Below are 13684 nucleotides of genomic sequence, written 5' to 3'. Positions count from 1 at the left end.
GTAAAGAACTTTCCACAATCAGAAATCATGTAGATTCCTGAGTCGTTACTTTTTCTAGACATTTCAGCAACAGTTCTGTGGATCTTCAGATTCAATGTTTTTAACTCAATTCAGGTCTGTGCACTAATTCCTACTGGCAAACAAATCTAAAGTGCTTATTGTAATATTCATATCATCACTTCCTTAATTAGTATTGTTTTATTATTGTCCATTAAAACATAAAAAGCACACAATTCCACTAAAACAGCACAACAGTGACAAACAAAAAAATTGCTGAACAACATCATCTGAGCAGCGATATCAATACTGAGAATGCAACTTGCAGAGTATACAGTACAGATACAGTACAGGGGCAGTAAAAAGATGTTGCCACTCCAACCTTTCTGTCAATGTTTCACAACCAAGAAAGATTATGGGGTATAGGCGCCTGAATGTCTACATTCTTCTTTTGGTTTGCAACAGTTTAGATTACCAGTGTCTAGTCATGATGTAACCAGTTTGCACTGTTGAAATCACAGAAATAACAACCTGAATCATTGCTTGAGTGATGTGCTTCTGGAGCTGGTGTAGCTGGTTTGTGTATAGTACATTTTGTAAAGTAAATATATATTATTTGAGACCAGAATGTGTCAGGATGTAAATCTTAGTTTTTTTTTTTACAAAATATCGCTTAAAATTTTGATGAGAAAATATACCTTTTAAAATTAAGTAAATTCACGCATACATGACAATCGAAGAAGATTCCGCATCAGTGTGGCAGTGGTGGCCCCATCTTTTGGCAGCTGTGGCAATGGGTGGGAAATGATTGGTTCACAGCAATGTGCACAGCCACTGCAAGGAAGTCAGTCCTCTGTGTGCTGAGGGGGCCTCAGGATCCCCAGAGCTACACTGGACCACTGGAGGTAACTGGAGCTCAACTGTTGACCGAGGAGACGCACAAAAGGGACTTCTCCAGAGACCAGTCTGACTTCTCTGCTCCAGGCTTAGCTCACTCTCTCACCTTGCTCACTGTACCAGAGTGGCCCTCTGTGGGGTTAGGGGGTGGTAGTACAAAGGTCTCCTCAATCACAAGGCCGTCTCCAAGGCTGAACTCTGCCCTCCTGCCTCGGTGGTGTCCATATTGACTCTAACACAGGCCACCTTCTCCTGGCTGCCAGAGACAAGGGAGGGAGATGGATGGGAAGAGAAGCATCAGCGCTATGCTGGGCCAGAATATCAATGGGTAAAGGATGAGCAGGAAATGTGTTGCTGATTTAAGTGCAATGCTGTCTGAAAGAATGTCAGACAGAGATGCTAAAATGAAACTCAAAGCTCATTCCATGCTCTAAGTATAGACAGTTGTTAACACTCTAAACGTGAAGATGGCGGGCTCGTGTTAAAATATGCTGTTCTTATTAACCATTATAATTGGGGTAAAAAGACAAAATGTGTCAGCATCGTGTTAGATCCTCAGGACGTCAGAACCTCAGGGCAAAGCCTCTTGAACGCGTTGCTTTTATATGCTGTAATGTAATATAATATATTACAAGATACATTCATATACAGTGGGGAGAACAAGTATTTGAAACACTGCCGATTTTGCAGGTTTTCCTACTTACAAAGCATGTAGAGGTCTGTAATTTTTATCACAGGTACACTTCAACTGTGAGAGACGGAATATAAAAATAAAAAAAATCCAGAAAATCACCTTGTATGATTTTTAAGTAATTAATTTGCATTTTATTACATGACATAAGTATTTGATACATCAGAAAAGCAGAACTTAATATTTGTTTGCAATTACAGAGATCATACGTTTCCTGTAGTTCTTGACCAGGTTTGCACACACTGCAGTAGGGATTTTGGCCCACTCCTCCATACAGACCTTCTCCAGATCCTTCAGGTTTCGGGGCTGTCGCTGGGCAATACGGACTTTCAGCTCCCTCCAAAGATTTTCTATTGGGTTCAGGTCTGGAGACTGGCTAGGCCACTCTTGAGATGCTTCTTACGGAGCCACTCCTTAGCTGGCTGTGTGTTTCGGGTCGTTGTCATGCTGGAAGACCCAGCCACGACCCATCTTCAATGCTCTTACTGAGGGAAGGAGGTTGTTGGCCAAGATCTCGCGATACATGGCCCCATCCATCCTCCCCTCAATACGGTGCAGCCATCCTGTCCCCTTTGCAGAAAAGCATCCCCAAAGAATGATGTTTCATGCTTCACGGTTGGGATGGTGTTCTTGGGGGTTGTACTCATCCTTCTTCTTCCTCCAAACACGGCGAGTGGAGTTTAGACCAAAAAGCTCTATTTTTGTCTCATCAGACCACATGACCTTCTCCCATTCCTCCTCTGGATCATCCAGATGGTCATTGGCAAACTTCAGACGGGCCTGGACATGCGCTGGCTTGAGCAGGGGGACCTTGCGTGCGCTGCAGGATTTTAATCCATGACGGCGTAGTGTGTTACTAATGGTTTTCTTTGAGACTGTGGTCCCAGCTCTCTTCAGGTCATTGACCAGGTCCCTCCGTGTAATTCTGGGCTGATCCCTCACCTTCCTCATGATCATTGATGCCCCACGAGGTGAGATCTTGCATGGAGCCCCAGACCGAGGGTGATTGACCGTCATCTTGAACTTCTTCCATTTTCTAATAATTGCGCCAAGCTGCTTGCCTATTGTCCTGTAGCCCATCCCAGCCTTGTGCAGGTGTACAATTTTAGCCCTGATGTCCTTACACAGCTCTCTGGTCTTGGCCATTGTGGAGAGGTTGGAGTCTGTTTGATTGAGTGTGTGGACAGGTATCTTTTATACAGGTAACGAGTTCAAACAGGTGCAGTTAATACAGGTAATGAGTGGAGAACAGGAGGGCTTCTTAAAGAAAAACTAACAGGTCTGTGAGAGCCGGAATTCTTACTGGTTGGTAGGTGATCAAATACTTATGTCATGCAATAAAATGCAAATTAATTACTTAAAAATCATACAATGTGATTTTCTGGATTGTTGTTTTAGATTCCGTCTCTCACAGTTGAAGTGTACCTATGATAAGAATTACAGACCTCTACATGCTTTGTAAGTAGGAAAACCTGTAAAATCGGCAGTGTATCAAATACTTGTTCTCCCCACTGTATATTGTAATATATGAATGCATCTGTAGGCAAATACAATATTCAGGAAAACAAAATCGAGTCTCGTTTTCTGCAAACATCCACACAAAATGTAGATGTCACAACATACAAGCAACTGAACATTACACAAGTTATGGCACAGCAAAAGCAATGACTTAATACTTTCATTACATAAAAATGGATGCATTGTTCTTGTCATACCTATTCATTAATGGGCTAGTCACAGAATATAATATAATTATTTGATCCATAAGGGGTGAGTTATCAATGTGATCTTGTCTTTGTGAGATTTCAGTAGACCCGAGGTGTGCCTGGAAAAAAGCTCCCCCATTTTAAGAAGGAGGGGGGGCGGTCAGCTAAAGGGGAGTCATTTTCAGCATAGCTACCTTTGGCTACGCTTCATAGATGGGCCGAAGTCGGCGCTCATCGCCACTGCTTTGCATGCCCCGCTTTTGGCCATTTCCTCAGAGATATTAACATTGCCGAGGTCACATGAGCTACATGCAGCGAGGAACAGGACAGAACACGGGGAAGAGAGATAGAGATGCATGCATATGGATAAGGTAATCAAACAAAAGATTGAAGTGCACACAGGACTACTTGGCACCAGTTCTCTGTCATTGTATCTTGCACTAAAAATATGTACAGGCTTATGTGTAACAATTTCTCTGTTGCCAATTGTTACTCTTGGACAATGATTGTCTGTGGTGAGTTCTCTACGTAATCAATGTGTACATTAGTCATTAGTATTCACATGGTTTTAGAGCCTTTTTACCTGGCCATGATACTATGTAGCATTATGTATCATAACAATCCCGCCCAAAACACAAACGCAACACGCTAGGAATGTGTTTTCAATAAAAAGGCATCATCTACAGGTATAGTAAATAGCCAAGTTACGATTTTGGCCATGCGCTCATTGATGTTACTGTAAATTACTGAGTAGGGTTAAAACTCAGCACGTGGGCTGGATATATCAGACACCCACCCCTACCGCTTCTTCATCCATTGGGAGGGTATGAGCGATTATTCTGTACGATCTGTTCAAGATAAACACGTTACAGAACTAACATCAGCACTGTTACCTTTACATGCAATACCAAGAATGTAGAGATGGAGGAAAAATTTGAATAGTATAACAAAATCATATAATACAAAGACAAAGCATGTCCAACATTTAGCTATCCAGTGTAATGTACTCTGGTTGAATGGTGGGCAGCACTCACCTCCCTGAGAGAGTTTTGACTGGGATCTTGAGCAGGTTCCCACCGTCATAATGGACCTTCACAGCATTCACGCCCACCTGTTCTTCTATGAGCAATAAAGCCTGGGCCTCCTGGGACCAAGGGGACAAGCGGAGAATTACAACTGAGTGTACCCATGAGGGTGCAGGTAAATTGCCATGGTCTGAGCCCCTTTGCCCGTTCTAGTCACTTGATTTCTGTGGGGACAGGTCATGTTAGCGTGCTAGACAGTGAACGTTGTCTGGGAACTAATGGCTTTAAAAGTATTATTGTGTGTTACCCGTTTCTCCCTCTCCTTCTTCTTCTTGTCATCCTCTTTCTTCTTCTTGCTCTCGGGCATCAAGTCGTCCAGATAGCTGAGCTCCCTCTTGGTAAAGAAAAAGTCGAGAAGCTTCCGAATGAAGACGAGGGCCAGCACCTTTAAGCAAAAATAGGATATTTTAAGGGAGAGAGAGGGAGCAAAAGGACCACAGACTCATACAGAAGGTTTTCGATATTTTCATGTTTACAAACACCCTTGTTGGTAGACACGATATCACGTTTCTCCAGTTTGTAGATGTGGAGAGTGATATTACTATAGAGAGATGGAATGATAGTAGTATTACTATAGCACATTTCTCTCTATGGTTATTACCATCATTGGGAATACGACGGCGGCTGCGGAGGCCTTGATGACCCACAGCAGTATGAGGCAGGTGAGCTGCACCAGGGTGAATACATGGACCTTCCACAGGGGAACGTAGCGCAGGTAGATCAGGTCAGGCTGGTGCTTGGCTGGCATACCAAACAACTTGATACGGTCAAAGAACTAAGAGAGAGAGAGAGAACCGTTTATTGTTCATTTCATATTTTAGTCATGAAACACGCTCTAAGTTTAAATGTGATGATGTTTTTCTTGATAAAAGAGAGTGTAATTACAAAGGAGTAAGCTCATCATTACAGACAAGGCATTGATTTACTTTTAAAGAGAAAAAAACGCTGATCATATCTTCAATCAATCATATCATTGAATATAATCTCACTTGAATGCCTTTGAGTGAAGAGACTCCCATGTAGAGGAAGACCCCGTATAGCACTGGCATAGGAATGAACTGGAGGGTGGGGGAGAAGTTGAACATACAGTATATAATAAATAATACATGGGATTTAAACTGCCTTTAAAAATTAGATGTCAACATTTCAACTGTAAGGTGAATATACTGTATAACAGTCAAACTGCTTATCATTCACATTGGCTGTCATGGCATTGGTGTCCAGCTCCCATTGTCCTATAAAAATAAAGATGGATTATTAATATAACACTTTTCTGAAACCCAAAGAGGTGTCACCTTGAGTGCGGAGGTCATGAAGACAGAGCAGCCCATGAGGACAAAGATCATGAAGCCGGTGACTCTCTGCTCTCTGATGCCCAGGAACTTGGGCTGTTCTCCTGGGGCCGAGCAGCCCGACTCCACCTTTAGATTTGATTACATTAGATTAATATTTATTATACTCAGAGAAACACATCATTTTTTTCCAGACTTAACACAAATAACAAATCCATAACTCACTTAGACCAGAGTTGTCAAACTTAATTCCGTAGTAAATTCCTGTAGGGCCGAGTATTATTTATTTATTTGTTATTTCCATTTGTGTCCGGTTAAAACCTAGACAACCAGGTGAGGGCAGTTCCTAACTAATCGACGACCTGAATTGATCAATCAAGTACAAGGGAGGAGAAAAAAAAAACACAGACACTATGCCCTCCAGGAATTGAGTTTGACACCACTGACATAAACAAAGACTAAACAAAGACCGCAGCAGGCTGCCAACCTTGAGGCTGTTTACGTGGGAGATGGAGAGCACGGTGGCGGCTACGAACCAGGGCAGGCCCATGATGGAGCAAACACCCAGCATTACCGCCACCACCAGCAGGTCCAGATGGTAGCCACAGCCTTTCTACATGACGGAGAAGAGGGGGAAAAACCAGGGTGGAAAAGAAGAGGATAAAAAGCCATTTTAGTATAGCTGGACCACCGAATTGAAAACACTTGCTACATTCAACACAGTGAATGATAATATAATGGGCAGAACAGGGTGACAGAACAACATCTTTGTAAACATGTTTCTATTCCACCTTGACAGTGGAAATGGAGTCTGTAGACTACGGAAGTCTATGCCATAAACCAGTGCTTGCTCACTTTGAGCTTGTGCTCCTTGCGGTTGATGATGACGGCAGTGATCTGCTGGTCCATGAAGATGAGGATGGTGCAGAGCAGAGCGGGCAGCGCCGCCACCAGCAGGGTCCACCAGGGGTTGGTGCCCAGCGGGGAGATCAGCCAGCCGCGATGCTTGGAGGTAGGCTGTAGACCAGAGCATAGAGTTAGCTTTTAAACTGAAGCTACTGGCTTGCAGTCAGGGTATAGTGTTCGCTAGCAAGAGCTTGTAAGTTCAAGTATATTGGTCATATGCACAGGAACACAGTACAATGAAATGCTTGCAGGTTCAACTCTGGACAATGCAATAACAATAATAGAAAAATAAAGTAATAAACAGAAATTAATAGAATAGAAGCTCAACGGCACACAAATAGAATAACATTTTCGCAGAAGTATAAACACACCGGAATCACTCAAACAAATTTGCATTAGGATATTTACACGTGTGCCAGGGAAGCGGGATATGGAGAGCAGTGTTTTGTGCAATATTAAAAAGAAGTCCAGCAGCAGTTGTGGTGTGTGTGTGGTTCTGATTGTGTGTGGTTTTGTATGTGCATATGAGAATAACATTGAAGTTTACACTGGCACGGTGACAGAGTTCATCAGGAAGTGTATTGGGGATGTTGTTCCCACTGTGACGATTAAAACCTATACAAACCAAAAATCGTGGATAGGTGGCAGCATTCGCACAAAACTGAAAGCGAAAACCACTGCATTTAACCACGGCAAGGAGACTGGGAATATGATCCAATACAAACAGTCCAGTTATGCCCTCTGTAAGGCAATCAAACAGGCAAAACGTCAGTACAGAGACAAAGTGGAGTCGCAATTCAACGGCTCAGTCACGAGACGATGTGTTATGGACTCTAGACATTCACGAATTATGAAGGGAAAACCAACCATGTCGCGGACACCGATGTTTTGCTTCCGGACAAGCTAAACACCTTCTTTGCCCGCTTTGAGGATAACACAGTGCCGCTGACACAGGCCGCTCCTGAGGACTGTGAGCTCTCGTTCTTTGTGGCCGATGTGAGTAAAACATTTAACTTCTTTGGGGTAGGGGGCAGTATTTTCACATCCAGATGAAAAGCATGCCCAGAGTAAACGGCCTGCTACAAAGCCATAAAAGCTAGAATATGCATATTATTAGTAGATTTGGATGGAAAACACTCTGAAGTTTTTTTAACTGTTTGAATGATGTCTGTGAGTATAACATAACTCATATGGCAGGCAAAAACCTGAGAGAAATTCCAACCAGGAAGTGGGAAATCTGAGGTTGGTCGATTTTCAACTCAGCTCCTATTGAAAATACAGTGGGATATTGGTAATGTTGCACTTCCTAAGGCTTCCACTAGATGTCAACAGTCGTTAGAACCTTGTCTGATGCCTCTACTGTGAAGTGGAGCCAAAGGAGAGAGGAATGAGTCAGGTCTATCATGACCTGAACATGCCCTGACCATGCGCGTTCACGTGAGAGCGAGCTATGTTCCATTCCACTTCTGAAGACAATGGAATACTCCGGTTGGAACATTATTGAAGAATTATGTTAAAAACATCCTTAAAGATTGATTCAATACTTCGTTTGTCATATTTTTACGGACTGTAATATAACATTTTTCACTTTTCGTCCGCGCGTCGTGAGTTTGGAAAGTATACTGAACGATAGAACAACAAGGAGGAATTTGGACATAATTGATGGACATTATCGGTCAAAACAAACATTTATTGTGGAACTGGGATTCCTGGGAGTGCATTCTGATGAATATCATCAAAGGTAAGTGAATGTTTAGAATGTTACTTCTGACTTCTGTTGACTGCATAATATGGCGGCTATATTTGTGTCTTGATTGGGCTCTGAGCGCCGACTCAGATTATTGCATGGGTTGCTTTTTTGAAATCTGACGGTTGCATTAAGGAGAAGTGCATCTAAAATTCCATGCATAACAGTTGTATCTTTTAGCAATGTTTATTATGAGTATTCCTGTAAATTGATGTGGCCCTCTGCAAAATCAAAGGATGTTTTGGAACTTCTGAACGTAAGGTGCCAATGTAAACTCAGAATTTTGGATATAAATATGAACTCTACCGAACAAAACATACATGTATTGTGTAACATGAAATCCTATGAGTGTCATCTGATGAAGATCATCAAAGGTTAGTGATTCATTTTATCTATATTTCTGCTTTTTGTGAATCCTCTCTTTGGCTGGAAAAATGGCTGTGTTATTCTGTGAATAGGCACTCACCTAACATAATCGTTTGGTTTGCTTTCGTCGTAAAGCCTTTTTGAAATCGGACACTGTGGCTGGATTTAAAACAAGTGTATCTTTAAAATGGTGTAAAATACATGTATGTTTGAGGAATTTTAATTATGGGATTTCCGTTGTTTTGAATTTGTCGCCCTGCAGTTTCACTGGCTTTTGAAGAGGTGGGACGCTACTGTCTCACGTACACTAGAGAGGTTAAGCGTGTTAACTCTTGCAAGGCTGCCGGGCCAGACGGCATCCCTAGCCGCGTCCTCATAGCACGCGCAGACCAGCTGGCTGGAGTGTTTAAGGCATGTTCAATCTCTCCCTATCCCAGTCTGCTGTCCCCACTTGATTCAAGATTGTTCCTGTACCCAAAAAAGCGAAGGTAACTGAAAGTAAATCAGCATGATTCTGTCAGCATGAAGTGCTTGAGAGGCTAGTTAACTTCTTTGTGATAGGGGGCAGCATTTTCACTTTTGGATGAATAGCGTGCCCATAGTGAACTGCCTCCTACTCTGTCCCAGATGCTAATATATGCATATTATTATTACTATTGGATATAAAACACTCTGAAGTTTATAAAACTGTTTAAATGATGTCTGTGAGTATAACAGAACTCATATGGCAGGCACAAACCTGAGAAGAAATCCAAACAGGAAGTGACAATTCTGAGGCTGGTCGATGTTCAACTCATCACCTATTCAATTCCCTTTAAGATATGGATCTGTTTGCACTTCCTGCGCCTTCCACTAGATGTCAACAGTCTGTAGAACGTGGAATGAAGCCTCTACTGTGATGTTGAGCCGGATGGGAGGTGTTTCAGTCATTGGTCTGGCAGAATGCCAGTTCCTGGTCACGCGCATTCCAAACGATATCGTCTTGCTTTCCATTACTTCTAGAGACACAAAGGAATTCTCCGGTTGGAACGTTATTGGATAGTTATGATAACATCCTGAAGATTGATTCTCTACTTAGTTTGACCAGTTTATTCGACCTGTAATATAACTTTTTGAAGTTTTCGTCCGAGTTCGCCTGCATCTGCGTGAGCGTTTGGACATGTGCACTAAACGTGCTAGCAAAAGTAGCTACTTAGACATAAGTAATGGACATTATCGAAACAAAACAACGATTTATCGTGGAACTAGGATTCCTGGGAGTGCATTCTGATGAAGATCATTAAAGGTACGGGAATATTTATGATGTAATTTCGTATTTCTGTTGACTCCAATATGGCGGAGAAATGTTGTTATATCTGAGCGCCGTCTCAGATTATTGCATGGTGTGCTTTTTCCGTAAAGTTTTTTGGAAATCTGACACAGCGGTTGCATTAAGAACAAGTGTATCTTTAATTCTATGTAAAACATGTATCTTTCATCAAAGTGTATGATGAGTATTCCTGTTATTAGATGTGGCTCTCTGCAATTTCTCCGGATATTTTGGAGGCATTTCTGAACATGGCGCCAATGTAAACTAAGATTTTTGGATATAAATATGCACATTATCGAACAAAACATACATGTATTGTGTAACATGATGTCCTATGAGTGTCATCTGATGAAGATCATCAAAGGTTAGTGATTCATTTGATCTCTATTTCTGCTTTTTGTGACTCCTATCTTTGGCTGGGAAAATGGCTGTGTTTTTCTGTGGCTATGTACTGAGCTAACATAATCGTTTGGTGTGCTTTCGCCATAAATCCTTTTTGAAATCAGACATGTTGGCTGGATTCACAACATGTGTAGCTTTAATTTGGTGTCTTTCATATGTGATTTCATGAAAGATTGATTTTTATAGTAATATATTGAATTTGGCGCGCTGCATTTTTTTCTGGCTTTTGGCCAAGTGGGACGTTAGCGTCCCACATATCCCAGAGAACTTAAGGATCAATTCACCTTCACATTACCAGACACCCTAGATACCGCAGCAAAAAATCCACAGATGATGCAATTGCCATTGGCACTGCACACTGCTCTATCCCATCTGGACAAGAGGAAAACCTATGTAAGAATGCTGCTCATTGACTACAGCTCAGCCTTAAACACCATAGTACCCTCCAAGTTCATCCTTAAGCCCTGGGTCTGTACCCCACCCTGTGCAACTGGGTCCTGGACTTCCTGACGGCTTCCCCTAGGTGGTGAAGGTAGGCAACAACACCTGTACTATGCTGATTCTCAACACTGGGGCCCCACAAGGGTGCGTGCTCAGCCCCCTCCTGTACTCCCTGTTCACCCATGACTGTGTGGAAAGCACACCTCCAACTCAATCATCAAGTTTGCAGATGACACAACAGTAGTAGGCCTGATTACCAACAACGACGAGACAGCTAACAGGGATAAGCTGAGGGCCCTGGCGTGGTGGTGCCAGGAAAATAACCTCTCCCTCAATGTCATCAAAATGAAGGAGCTGATTGTGGACACACACACAGTGGCCATGTAGTGTATATACACTACCAGTCAAAAGTTTGGACACACCTACTCATTCCAGCGTTTTTCTTTATTTTTTATATTTTCTACATTGTAGAATAATAGTGAAGACATCCAAACTATGAAATAACACATATGGAATCATGTAGTAACCAAAAAAGTTAGGCATCCTTCCTAACTCAGTTGCTGGTGCGGAAGGAAACCACTCAGGGATTTCACCATGAGGCCAATGGTGACTTTAAACAGTTACAGAGTTTAATGACTGTGATAAGAGAAAACTGAGGCTGGATCAACAACATTGTAGTTCATAATACTAAACTAATTGACAAAGTGAAAATAGGGAAGCCTGTACAGGACAAAAATATTCCAAAAGATGCATCTTGTTTGCAACAAGGCACTAAAGTAGTACTGCAAAACATGTGGCAAAGCAATTGTCTTTTTGTCCTGAATAGAAAGTGTTGTGTTGGATTTGCCCCAAACATATTACTGAATACCACTCTCACAACTTTGAAGCATAGTGGTGGCAGAATCATATTATTGATATGCTCATAATTGTTAAGGACTGGGGAGTTTTTCAGGATAAAAAATAATGAAATAGAGCTAAGCACAGGCAAAATCCTTGAGGAAAACCTGGTTCAGTCTTCATTCCACCGGACACTGGGAGATGAATTCACCTTTCAGCAGGACAATAACCTAAAACACAAGGCCAAATCTACACTAGATTGCTTACCAAGAATACAGTGAATGTTCCTGAGTGACCGAGTTACAGTTGACTTAAATCTACTTCAAGATCTATGGCAAGACTTGAAAATAGTTGTCTAGCAATGATCAACAACCAATTTGACAGAGGTTGAAGAATTTTGAAAATAATAATGGGCAAATGTTGTACAATCCAGGTGTGCAAAGCTCTCTGTAATTGCTGTCAAAGGTGATTCTAATATGTATTGACTCAGGGGTGTGAATACTTATGTAAATGAAATATTTCTGCACATTTTTAAAAAACTTTTTTTCACTTTGTCATTATGGGTTATTGTGTGTAGGTGGATGAGATAAAAAAAAAAAAAGACTTCATCCATTTTGAATTCAGGCCGTAACAACAAAATGTGGAATAAGTCAAGGGGGTCCTACCTCAAAGCGGTCGGGTACGTTGAGTTTAGGAGAGGGGATGCCCATTAGATAGTCCACCAGCACCATGATCATAATGGTCAGAAACACGGCAAAGTCACTGATGGTAGAGCGCACCTGTACAACCCATATTAACGACAATACATAATCATGGTAATGTGTAAAAAACACAGTCATTAAAATTCACTCAGTGGGAACACCTACACAGTAGCTAACAGTAATAGCAAAATGTGGAACATATTGTGTGGGAAGAATGTGAAGACCTTGAAGTTAATTGTGAATGTTGATGCAGCACAATAAAACTTACCAGTTCACACATTTACATTTTAGATGAACGCACACAGACACACACACACCATGCTCGCAAGTGAATAACACACCTTTGTAGGGAAGTATCGCTCGGTCTTGATGTCCTTGAGAAAAGAGGAGAGGAAGAAGGTGGTGAAAAAGAGGATGATGGACCAGAAGAGGACATCTGGGATGTAGGGGCCGTGGTGACCACAGGCAGGACCAGCAAACTCTCCATGGAGCAGGTTACACATCTGGCAAAGAGTGTAAAGGGTCAGAGAAATACACAGGCTCAACAGATGTTTTTGCAGTGTGTGTCCTCTGACTAACCGATACGTTGAAGCTGTTCCAGGAGATAGAGTCTGGTGTGTGTCCGGTCTGGTTCCACGTCTGCAAGATCTGAGCGGAGGCGTTGGCCGGTGGAGAACACTGACACCTGAGTCAAGAGAATAAATCTTACACTCCCCATCCTAAATAGCACAAAACCATAAGCTCCCCTTTTATAGTCAGTGGTAACATCTAAAACATAGAAATCCAAATAGAAAAGATACATTAACTGAAGAAAGCAGAAAAATGGCAGTGCCCACTTCTCGCGTCTTTCGCCCTCAACCTAGGCTCGCTGACCCTGACTCACGAGTAGAGTGTGAGGTTGTCCAGCTCGTTGTGCATGTTGACAGGGTAGTGTTCCCCCAGCTGGAAGAGCTTCTCCAGGGCCTCGTAGATGAAGATGATGCAGATGAGAGCGGCGAAGGCCTCCTCTGTGAAGCGGGTGATGTAACAGACCAGGGAGCTAGCGTCTGTGGCCACCAGGACCAGGCAGAGGAAGGCCGTCCACAGGCCGATGCTGGTCCTCAGAGACAGGTAGGACAGGCCGTAGTCCCTGGGTGGAGAGTACGGTAGATAAGATCAAGACTCAATATTAGGGCTGTCAAACGATTTTAAAATGTATTTGAGTTAACTAGCAGGATTTTGTGATTAATGGCACATTTAGAATTTGCTTAAATTCAAAATTTAAGATTGAAAAAAAAAAAAACATTACAAAAATATTAACGTCTTGA

At 42.2% G+C, this 13684-nt stretch overlaps 1 protein-coding gene across 1 annotated transcript in view; it reads right to left on the bottom strand.

The window, feature by feature from the left end:
• Positions 1 to 1065: 1065 nt before the first annotated feature.
• The window catches only part of LOC120022408 (electroneutral sodium bicarbonate exchanger 1-like), a 39618-nt gene continuing 26999 nt past the window's right edge, over positions 1066 to 13684 (bottom strand). The window contains exons 13-25 of the mRNA XM_038966295.1: positions 13261 to 13506; positions 12957 to 13062; positions 12719 to 12880; positions 12342 to 12455; positions 6524 to 6685; positions 6156 to 6281; positions 5672 to 5797; positions 5366 to 5434; positions 4978 to 5151; positions 4624 to 4761; positions 4326 to 4435; positions 3486 to 3596; positions 1066 to 1150 (exon numbers count right to left, since the gene is read on the bottom strand). Of these exons, the coding sequence (XP_038822223.1) occupies positions 1066 to 1150; positions 3486 to 3596; positions 4326 to 4435; positions 4624 to 4761; positions 4978 to 5151; positions 5366 to 5434; positions 5672 to 5797; positions 6156 to 6281; positions 6524 to 6685; positions 12342 to 12455; positions 12719 to 12880; positions 12957 to 13062; positions 13261 to 13506 (1729 nt within the window). The remainder of the gene's footprint in view (positions 1151 to 3485; positions 3597 to 4325; positions 4436 to 4623; positions 4762 to 4977; positions 5152 to 5365; positions 5435 to 5671; positions 5798 to 6155; positions 6282 to 6523; positions 6686 to 12341; positions 12456 to 12718; positions 12881 to 12956; positions 13063 to 13260; positions 13507 to 13684) is intronic.

Source organism: Salvelinus namaycush, chromosome 27 (assembly GCF_016432855.1).
Source record: "Salvelinus namaycush isolate Seneca chromosome 27, SaNama_1.0, whole genome shotgun sequence".
NCBI lineage: Eukaryota > Metazoa > Chordata > Actinopteri > Salmoniformes > Salmonidae > Salvelinus > Salvelinus namaycush.
Note: the sequence above shows the minus strand (reverse complement) of the source record. Positions and strands in the feature narration are given on the sequence as shown.